Consider the following 10980-nt stretch of genomic DNA (forward strand, 5'->3'; position numbering starts at 1 on the left):
TTCGGGTGGTAGCTGGAGGATGTGTTGTTCTCAGTGTATCCCGGTCTGCTGGTGTAATATCGCTGTTATCCAGTGGTCTTTGGTCAGGGAGTGTGAGACAGGGAGCTGGGAGAGCTTGTCAGATCATTCAATATTTGGAATACAGTAATGGTGGTAGCATCTCTATTTAAAAGCATACTTATACAGATTGTCTCTGTCTTGGTATTTCTCAGCAAATTTTGTGTCTAGATATTGGTGGAGCTAGCTATCCAAAGATCTGAATTACTAAGGGGCAGGTCACTGTCTTTCCTGAAATAATGAATAGCCCACGTGTGTGAGGCACATATACCCACTAGCTCCTGCATGGAGGAACCTCCAGCTTCTGCTCTGTGCCAGGAGCACAGCATCATACATGCAATGAGTAGTTTCCTGTAATGAGGTAGCTTCCTCTTGTGACTTTCAGACTTGAGAAAATATTTAGACCTTTTTGAACAATGTGCTTATCACAGAAACCATCAGGTGTGGTCATACAGTTGTTTGAGATTTGGTGATGTAGCAGATATCAGAGGTGACTTGTGTAGATAATGTTCAAGCAACCCTGGAAGAGTGTTGCAAATCCTAGCTGAAATACATGCAGGTAATCTCAGTGATGGAGGCACCTCAGGATTTATGTTGTTTGACTTCAGATGTGGAAGATTCCAAAAGGACTTGTTTGACTCTGTGTTAATGTACTGGTGTTGGAATATACAGATGGAGTTTAGAGGTGGCATTCTGCAGATGCTTTCCTCACTGGCACATTCCAGCTCTCTGGTGTTCTCTTTGTCAGCTCAGGCTTGTTTACAAAACTGCAAGCTTAATTTTTAAAACTGCTCAATAGCATTTAATGTAATTGCAGAGCAGGTACTGTGACAGTGCCTGTGTATGGTTTAGATATGGCTGTAAAGTTTTAATAGAGTAGATACAAACTGTTAAATGTTGAACATGTGGTCTTTAACACAGCTTCAGAACTGTGAGCAAGCTTTGAAGACCTTTGTGCTAATTGACTTCTAATACAAGATGTTAATTGGAGCTGTGCACTTCTTGGTAGGAAGCTGTGACATGCCTGAAAATTGCTATTATCCCATGTCCAGGAGTAATTATCAGTAATACTGTGTTAGCATGAAATAAAGTTTTGCAAACATTAACTATTACGTTATTAATTACATTTACTACAGTTGATAAATGCAAGTGAAAAAAAATCTAAATTTGATATATCCCACTAAGCTAATTCTATACAGGCAATTGGATAAGCTAGTTTATGTTGTATAGAACTTGAAATCAAAGCTGAAACTACAGAACAATAGCTAAATTAGAGTCAAGTTGCAAACCAGTTGAGCTTGCCTTTTGTATTGTCATACCTGCTTAGTAGTGAAATGTGAGCCATTCATCTACTGAATGACTAAGCTGGTGTTCAAAGCTAAAAATTTCCATGTTGAGTGTGCTTGCTAGGGATTAGGTATGTTAAAGGTTTTGTTGGGAATCACCAGGAAAAAAGATCAAGAACATTTTTCACATTTTTTTCTCCTGTTGGCAAACCTGCTCTTCAGAGAGCAATTTGGTATGTGTGAAGTGTTTCAGAAAAAAATCTAGATGTACTGTTTTAATACATTCAGTAAAGGTCCCAAGTGAAAATTTGAGGTATTCAGCATGAGCTGTGCTTTGCTGTCTGGATTTTTGGGGACAGTAAGGGGGTCATTGTTCCTTTGCTAATCAATCCTCTGGCAAGGTCTTGTGTGCAGGCATCTCAGGATGCCTACTCTGCTCATACTCAAAAGTGGAATGAAGCTAATGTTTTTTGTGGTCTCAGAATAACTTGCACTTCAGTGCTTGTTCTCACTGTTTTGTAAAACAAGCTTTTATAAATAATAGTCTTAAACTATGTATAAAAAAAGAGGGTTTGCTGAAATAATGAACATTCTGTGAGCCCTGGAGTTCTCCAGTGACTGAGCAGTGCATTCACTATCACCACAGAATAAACTGTTTATTCCTTTGGATGAAGCGCAACTGCACATTTCTCATCTCAAGGCTTAGCATGGTCTTGAATGTGCAGAAGTATGAAGCTTTAGGTTAATGATGCAGGTACCTGAGAGTCCTATCTCAGGTATGCAAGCTTGAAGAATATGCTGAAATTAAGCTTGTTGATGGACCTTTAGTGGGCTTCCTATTTGTCTATATTATGTGGACACAAGAAACTGGAGAAAAACAGTGCAGTGGTGAGTGGTATGGAGTAACACTAATAGGAAATTCTCATCCTGTGCTCCAGGGAAGCTGCCAAGCACCAACACAGGCAAACACCTGAGATGGGTCCTGTCAATACTTGCTTTGTCCTGCACCCTGAGACAACTGCTGCCCCTCAGCCCCTTCCCCAGGCCCTTGGGCTAAGGCAGTGGCATCTCTGTGTTTTCTGGAGGAGGCTGGGCAGTAACCCCTGCTCTGCTCCTGCAGTGCCTTGGAACAATGTGGAGCTACTCCGAGGAGAAGGTGAGGTAGGCAGGGTTGTGCCAGGATAAGGGCTTTTGTTGCTGCACTTGCTGAGCTCTTTTACATGGAAGTGAAAGGTGATCTGGAGAACTTTGTCAGAACTCAGTCTTCCCCTCATCAAAATTGATGTGCATAAACTAGATTTTAGCAAACATTCAAAAGTACAGGTAAAATATGCTTGCTTGTAACTCTTTCAGTTGTAATTAAAGAATGGTTTCACGCAAAAGAAACAAGCCCATCTATACTCACTGCTAATGATTGTGATACTGATTGTGGGAAGCAAAGACTTGTGCTGGAGATTTTTTGATGTTTTTATCTTGCTACTGAAACACCTGATGAACTTGGTCTTTTGCTCTCTGTCAGAGAACTTAATGAGACTCCATAGGGCATCCTGGTAAAATATCCATGGCCATTTTTGTGCCATTTCTGAAATATCTTGGTGTTGTTTGGGAATTAGTCTCTTCAGTAGTAGGCTCAAGATTTTCCAGATAAGAAGTATTTTGTGAAGAGTACTGCTTGAAATCACTTTTTATGTGGATCCAATTGTCCATCTAGGTGCCTCTCTTTAATTCCAGAGTAAATGCATGTCCCTGGGAAGTTTAAGATGAGGGAGATGCAGACTTTATGTATAGGTATGTTCAGAGCATATAGAGGTTTGTGGTTTTTGTGAACTAATGCTGCAGTAAAATTGTTGCCAGTGTCTTGAATCTAAACTTGGGGTGCAAACACAGTTCAAGATAATATATCTTCAACAGCAATTCATAAACTCAGTTATAATTCTAATAGAAAATAATTTACATGCAGCTGTCTGCAGAAAAATATACCAGCTGCTAGCAGGTGCTTTAAAGAGCTTGTGATTTTTGTCTAGTTGGCCTGTACTGCATCTGCCTGCTTGAGGACACTTAAAATAAATGGTGGAACTTTTCTGAGAAATTTAGCCAGTTTCCATGCTCCTCTGCACAGGCAGTTTAGGCAAGGCATTAAGTTTGGCTGTTCTGGATTATGGTATTGGTAGGGATTTGCCTGCTTAACTGTAGCCTGCTAATGAAGAAACTGATAGTGAATGGTTCCTAATATACTGAATAGGTGACAGGTGGGGGAAGAAAGTGTTGCTCTGCAGTTGAATGCTTGATTTTTTGAACAAGGTCTTATTGTAAAGTACAAGATTAAAATGCTTATTACTTTGAGTACTACAAACTTTTCATTAAAATAGAAGAGCTGACAAGCCATGCAAGAGTATGTATAGAACTTAAGTTGTCTTTAGGAGTTTCATAGGATGCATTTGCTAGATAATTCTGCCCTACTGCAAAGCAGCTTCTCTACACAGTGCTGGGTTGCATTAGCAAGGTCGTGTTCCTGGGGTGGCGGGGTGGTCTGCTTGTGGAGCCTGGTGAGTGCTGATAGGTACAAATTCTTGTAGTTCTTTATCTCTTTAAATTGCTGCTATCTCTCCACTTCCCAGTTGGCCTGCAATAGCAGTATTGTGCTGCTGTCTGATATGCTCGACTCTTGTGTTAAGAACCTTTTATACCCTGAAGGTGAAGGCTCAGAATAGGCCAACAACTTGGATTCAAAAGTACAGTTTTGTCTGACAAGGAAAACTTGATTCAAAGCTTATTCAGTCTTTATTTAACAGGATTATACAATAAAGGAGCAAACATGATGGTTTGGAACTTGGTTGAGAAAGACTTTTGACTATTCATTTCATTATACTCTTCAAGCATTCTTCCTACAAATACTTCAGTTCTGACAGGTTTTCCATAGTGACATACCTGGGTGGCAGGTGGAATGGAAGTTATTTGCAGTCTGGTAACAAGTGTGCGCTGAAAAGGCACTAAACATTGCAACACAGATACAGGAGGTGATTGCTAAACTTAATAGTTTTTTTTTATTTTGGCTTGTTCTGTACTGGACCTGCAGAAGAAGCAGTTTTCTGCTGTTGGAGCATGGTCAGTTGCTCAGACCTTAGTAGATGTCTTCCCATTTCATTTGCTATTCTCTGAGCATGTGCAACTATTTCAGATGCATGTTGCTTGCCTACTGGAGAAACTACTTTGACTTGCAGTAGGTGTCAGTTATTTTAAGTTTCATAAACAGGATCTCACAGCTTTGGAATGAGGTGTGGGTGGTAACCCTACATCATAGCAAGGAGTTTGTCTCAGATGCATTTTCAGATTGAGTTGGTGGATTCAGGTCTGCTGCGGAACTTAGAGCTACCAGGGCTTCTCAGGCACCTTTGAGTATACTTGTCTTGCCTGTAGGGAGGCAGTCTGCAGACAAAGTGGGGCTGTCTTGATGTCTGGCTGTGGGAAATAATCTAGGTAATAGTAGTGCTATCCACAGACTTCCCATTTAAGTGGGAATTTTGAAGACCAGAAGCCTGTGATAGTGATTGAGAATGAGTCTCTTTTGTTCCCCTTTTTCAGTTGAAGGCTCTGCTTCCTAGTTAAAAGTTCACTCAGGAAATTGTTCTCAAGTATTTCACAGTTACTAACTTTGAGGATTTTTACTGGGCAGAATAAAGTGAGGTTAGATGCTATAAATGTGCAGAACAATTGAAATACTATTTTTAAGGTGGACTTTTGTTTCCACATTGTGTGTGGGGAAAACATTGTCTCTTAACTAGTAATACTTGGGGATACAGATGAAAGAAGAGGAAGAAATTGCAGGGGTTAGACTTTCAGTGAACTCAGCCTGCTTGGTACAAAATACTCCCAGATGTTCTTTCATAGCTCTTCTTTAAACAATGGAAAATGTCAAATACGAAGGTCACCTTGTTTAAATACATGAGGTCTGGCATGTTGGTGGCCTTTCTTTAGTTTTCTGTAATTAACTGTAAAATGCACACAGACCAGTGTCTCTGGAGAACTTCTCCCTAATGTGGCCATGTCTCATCCTGGGTCCTGCAGCCCTTGGTTAGTCTGTCCTTTGCTGTGCTCCTGGGTTAGGTCTGACATCGTGTCTGTTTCTCAACTTGCAGGCTTTCTTCTTAATGCTATTCTAATCAGATCAAATAATGAACATGTCCTTTATTCCTGTAAAAGCTGACTGTATCAAGGTTAAGCATGTGCTTAGCTATGGTTTCTCTAGTGCAACAGTGAGGAATTGAGGAAAGTTTTAATATGCAAAGCCTTGTGCAGCTGCAGGTTTCAGCCACAGCACCTAAAACCCAACTCTGGTACTGATGCGCATAACTGGAGGTTTTGCATGCTGGGCTTTGGGCTTGACATGCAACACAATGTGGTTGGTAGTGTGCTGTGCTGGGCCCTCACTGCTGGAGCACATGGACACGCAAGTCGGTACATCTTCTATTAAGATGTGATTGAAACTTAAATGAGTCATTTTCCTGAAGCGTTTCCACGGAACTGCACTGCAATGATACTTCAATAAAATCTTGGCCATGTAAAGCAAAGGGTTTCACTGGCCAGGTAAGAAGCTTGGGGAGGCCAAGAAGTGTGTTTTTGCAAAGCCTGAGATGGTCACATTCCCACTACTACAGAGACAAGTACAAGCTGAGAACTGCAGCACGGCACAAATGGGGTTCCTGCAGCTCACCACCAGGCCGGGTAGGGGAGCTCTGCCCCAGCTTGCATATGTGCAAGTCAGATGCTGGGTGTGTCTTTAATGGCACTTAATTATTGTCATTAATGGTGCTGAAATGATTTGAACAGTTACTCCTCCTCACCAAACTAAATAAACACATTATCTAGTCAATTTATAGGAATAGTTTAATAGTGTGTTAGAGGGGAGATACTAAGGCTGGCAGGTGTGCTGTAGCTCCCAGAGAAAGCTACATCCTGCAGCCCTCTCTTCAGCAAAATAGCATGGTTGTCTAGGAGCATTTAAAGGTGTAATATAAACTTATTTCACTCTGCATTTACCAGTTTTTTCAAAGATGAGCAGACACTTGTATTTTCATAGTACTTACCAGGAACAGAGCTAAACCCTGTCAGTGGCACAGGTGTAGAGCTGGGTAAGTGTGTGGGACTTCATCTGAGCATTACAACCAAACTTTCTTACTTGGCATGCAGCTTTGAGTGCTTTGTGCCCTCATGTGCATTGTTGCAGAAGTTTTCCATCAAGGTTCATTGGTGGATGGTAGGAAAACCTCAGTAGGATTGTAAGTACACAGTTACTGAGTGAATAAACTTGCTTAGAGGTGCACGCACTTAGGAGGGATTTTTGAGAGGTACAGGAATCCCTTGAATTCTTTAATAGCTTCCATCTCATCCAAAAGGAGACTGTAGAGTGAGTGTCAGTTAAATGTGTGCTGGTTGACTTCAGTGTAAATACACTGTTATAGTGCAATATTTTCCCAAAAGGGAAAATCCTCAAGTATCAGTAGAAAAGGTACAGAATCCAGTTTCAGGAAGCATTCTCAAGTGAGGAAGAAATCAAGGCATTTATTTGCTGGGATGTTTAGAGGCAAAGAACACCTGGTGTTTTTTTTTTAGTTACATGTACAGCAGAATCTAAAACTTCACCTTTGCCAACAGACTGGTTTTCTAAGGGGAAAGGTTGGTGACTGCTGGAGGAACCTGCTTGTAGAACCAACAGTGAGGGCTGTGTCCTGAAATACAGCTGCAGAGCTCTGCAGTGTCAGCAGAGGGGGAAGGGTCTGACTCCTGAGGAAGGATCAGGCTGGCAGTTACACGGGCAGCTGAGCCCATCTAATAGCTTATGGGTGGGGAAAATGTGGCACTTCTTCACACCCAGCTACAAAGGGCCCTGTGGTTGCTCCAGCTCTTCTGATGGGCAGCTTAGTTTTATGCTGGGTTAGTAAATGCCTTGGTTCATGACAGGTCTGAGCACAAGAGCCAGCACAAACCTGCAGATGGAAAACAAGCCATGCTGTGGAGAGGGAGGGATGGGAGAAGTAGGGCAGCTGGCAGTTGTAATTTTGCAGCTTCAGGAAGCTGTCTGCTTTATAATAAACTATATTGGAATTTACTAATCTGATGTAGACACAAGACTGAAGTGACAACCAAAGTAGTTTTTTGCAAGTCTGCCACTCCTCATGAGCACTTGGAAGTCTTTGGGATTAATTTGACCCCTTAGATTTTTTCAGTTTCTTAATAAAATTCCTGGTAGAATAAGTAATGACAGTAAAGAATTTAAACACTAAACTTCTACCACTATCCTGCAATCTGGTGGTATAGCTTCAACTTGTACTCTGAAAATAGTTCAGTTTATTTTTGGTTTATAACTGCAGTAATTGCCAATGACTACTGTGATATGAGTATACAGAGAGTCAACCTCTGAAGCATTCCTTAAGTACAACAGTGAATTTCATCTTAGTACCTGTGGGGTGCAGGACTTGAGGTTATCCACATTTTGCTGGTTAGGAGCTTGGGGTTGCTGTTTGACAGTTGTCCTTGTGCACCAGGTGACACTAGTGGGTACTGAGGAATACTCAGTCTTTCCTTGAAAGCTGAGAATATTACTGGATATTGCTGTATGATAGACAGTTCTTATGTAAAAAGTCCTCACCTTTTGTGGTTACAGGTCCAGGAATTCAGGAGCTGAAGTCTTGTTTGGGCTCTGCTTTTTACCCAGGCTTCCAGAAAGCTTCAGTTTGTTTAACCTGTTTGTGCTTTTCTGTAATGTCTTCACAGGATTGAGTGGGACAAACTTCTGGAGAATGTGCATTGTTTGATCATAAGTGTGACAAAAACTGACAAGCAGGAAGCTTATGTACTCAGGTAAGCCACTAGCTTACTCTTCTAGTCTCAGAAGTAAAAGTTAAAAGCTGTCATTTGGGATCCACTTGGCTGAGAATCTAGTCTTGGGTTGAGATCCTGCTGCTCTTGCCTGCAGTTTGCAGGAGTCTGCCCATCCAGCTGTTGTGCTGCTGGCCAGTTGTCTGCAGAGTTTTCACTGTTTGTCTTGTTTTCTTTTTTTAAAAGGATGAAGGGCAGGGCTGTGGTGCTTCTGTACCTGATCATTGAATTTTGTCCAGGGATAAATAAGTCTCCCCAGTTAAGAGGTTTAGGATTACTTCAGCAGAGCTGCATGTCCAAGTGTCACTTCTAGAGCTGCATCAGTAGATGGGCTCTATGTGGAATGACTCTTGCAGCTGAGCTGTGAAAAATGTGGCTTTCCTGAAGTCTTGGAAGTTGTTGTGCAGCAGTTAGTTGTAAGGACACTACTTTTGCCATGTGTTTTTCATCTTCCAAAATAGTTTTGTGCTTTTTCAACGTGAACTTTACAGACCCATTGGCATTCTGTTTTACTTCAGATTGCAAAACTGAAACTGTTGTGCTCAGACTGCCCTGAGGGCAAGGTTGGGCTGGGAGCAAGCTGGGCAAAGAAAGTGTGCTGAAGCCTTCTTTCCACAAGCTTCACATGCTTGAAACAATATTCTGAAAAGAATGTAGCTAGTTACAGCTGTATCCGGGGTGAAGTATAACTATTACTTGGAATTTTCAGACAGCATTCCAGACTGAGTTAGTTATTTAGGCTAGACCTACTCCCATTGCTCAGTTACTGGGTGAGGGTATCAGTGCCTACCTCCAGTTCAGTGGGACTGGAGTGAAGTATCAGACTTCAGAGTAGTTGATTTCTGTACCTTCTGCATGAGACTTGGCATGTAGCTGTGACTGTGCTCACAGGAGGCTTCCTGTGAGCAGGGGCTGACTTGCCACTTTCCAGTTGTCAGCCTTCCTGGAAGATGCAGGCAGACAATCCATGACATTCTGCTAAAGCTTTTGTCCTTTTTCAGTTGACTCTCACAGGTTTCATTTCAGCTGAGAAAGTCAGATTTCAAGTTTGGCCTTGTTCTGTGTCTGGGTTAAGAAATTCAATGGCATCTGTTGTGTCCCTGCCTCCCAGCATGTGTGTGTTGCTGGCACAGATGCAGGCTGCCATGCAGGCAGTGCCTCTGGCTGGGCTGTGGTAGCTCTGATGCCACATGTGCAGGTATTTGTTCTGGGGAATCACAACAGCTCTTAAATGTCTGCTAAGGTCTCTTGGTTTGACCCATTTGCAAAGCATGTTTATGCATCACGTGCTGAGTGTTCACTTACAGAAATGCATTTGGTTGGGATAAGAACCAAGATTTAAGCATTCTCTCCTGTCTTGTTTTATATAGAGCATTTAATAGATTCTTCACACTCTCTTCACAGTGAGAGTAGCATGTTTGTCTCCAAGAGACGTTTCATTTTGAAGACGTGTGGTACCACCCTCTTACTGCAAGCACTGGTTCCCCTGTTGGAGCTTGCCAGGGAGTACAGTGGGTTTGACTCAATTCAGGTAGGTCCCAAAAGGGCTGCATCTTTCTTACAACATGCAATGAACTTTGTACAAATATTTCAAATTTGCTGATTTTATTAAATGTTCTGAAGCTACCTTTGCCATTTATGTATGTTTCCAATAATAGGGAGATTGTAAAAGAAGGTTGCTTAGTCTGCTGGAGGATTTAGCCTTCTTTTTCTCCCTGAAAGGATTCTAACTCACAGATGCTGTTGTGCTGAGTTAAGGTTACTTAAGGCTGAAAGACATTCATGCCTGTGTCAGTGCTGAAGTCATTGATGTTTTCCTGTGGGACACACATTTGGAAGTAGCTGTCTCCTGTAGCTCACAGAGTAAACCAAAATACAGGTAGAAGTGTTTTGGCAATGACAGATGAAGTCCTGTGAAAGCTGACACTACATGCTTGCATTTTGCTAGGTGTTTAGATTTCAAGGTGGACAGATAGATGCAATATCTAAGATGCCCCTTTAACTTTTCAGAGCTTCTTTTATTCACGTAAGAATTTCATGAAGCCTTCCCACCAGGAGTACCCACATAGGAATTTCCAGGAAGAAGTGGAGTTTCTTAACGAAATTTTCCCAAGTAAGTTCATGAGACTTGAGTGAAGCTGCAGAGCTTGTGAGAAGTGTTGGTGTGAGGGGAGACGTGACAAACAGAACACACCACCCAGGCTGTTCAGTCAGCAGTGCCTGCAGTTCTGCAGCCAAATCAAAAGCTAGAAATAGTCAGAAATGCAGAAAATAACTGACTTGCCCAGATGGTACCAAATCGCACTAAGCCTGACACTTGGCACCTTAGCTGTGGTATCTCCAGGCTTCCAGGTGGAGTGTAGTAGGTCAGTCTGCAGAATCCAGCTCTCACCATAAAGCTTCATGGGAAGGCAGAACGGGGCTTTCAGGGCATGAATGCACTGAGGGGAATGAAGCTGTTCTCAGACTAGTCACTGCACTAAAGATGGAATTCTGACATCTCATGAAATCTAAAACCTACAGGAACAACCCTGAATTTTAACAGCTGGCAGAAAAGTGTTTTTGAAGGAACCTTAGCACTTCTGAGTTATTTGAAGTTAAATGCTAATCATAACTATATTAAGTAGGTGCTTAAGAGTGCTGGGGTTTCTGTCAGTGTAGTTACAGCTGCAGTCCGAATTTCCCGCCCTATAGGAGGCTCTGAGCTGTGGTGTCCAGACCACCTGAGAGAGCCTATTTCTCTGATTGTCTTTACATTCCT

At 42.0% G+C, this 10980-nt stretch overlaps 1 protein-coding gene across 1 annotated transcript in view; it reads left to right on the forward strand.

The window, feature by feature from the left end:
• Nucleotides 1-5918: 5918 nt before the first annotated feature.
• AMD1 (adenosylmethionine decarboxylase 1) overlaps nucleotides 5919-10980 on the forward strand; it is an 8774-nt gene continuing 3712 nt past the window's right edge. Inside the window, exons 1-4 of the mRNA XM_010008375.1 lie at nucleotides 5919-5944; nucleotides 8115-8201; nucleotides 9624-9750; nucleotides 10230-10332. Of these exons, the coding sequence (XP_010006677.1) occupies nucleotides 9634-9750; nucleotides 10230-10332 (220 nt within the window). The 5' untranslated portion in view covers nucleotides 5919-5944; nucleotides 8115-8201; nucleotides 9624-9633. The remainder of the gene's footprint in view (nucleotides 5945-8114; nucleotides 8202-9623; nucleotides 9751-10229; nucleotides 10333-10980) is intronic.

Source organism: Chaetura pelagica, unplaced genomic scaffold (assembly GCF_000747805.2).
Source record: "Chaetura pelagica isolate M959 unplaced genomic scaffold, ChaPel_1.0 scaffold62, whole genome shotgun sequence".
Taxonomy (NCBI): Eukaryota; Metazoa; Chordata; class Aves; order Apodiformes; family Apodidae; genus Chaetura; species Chaetura pelagica.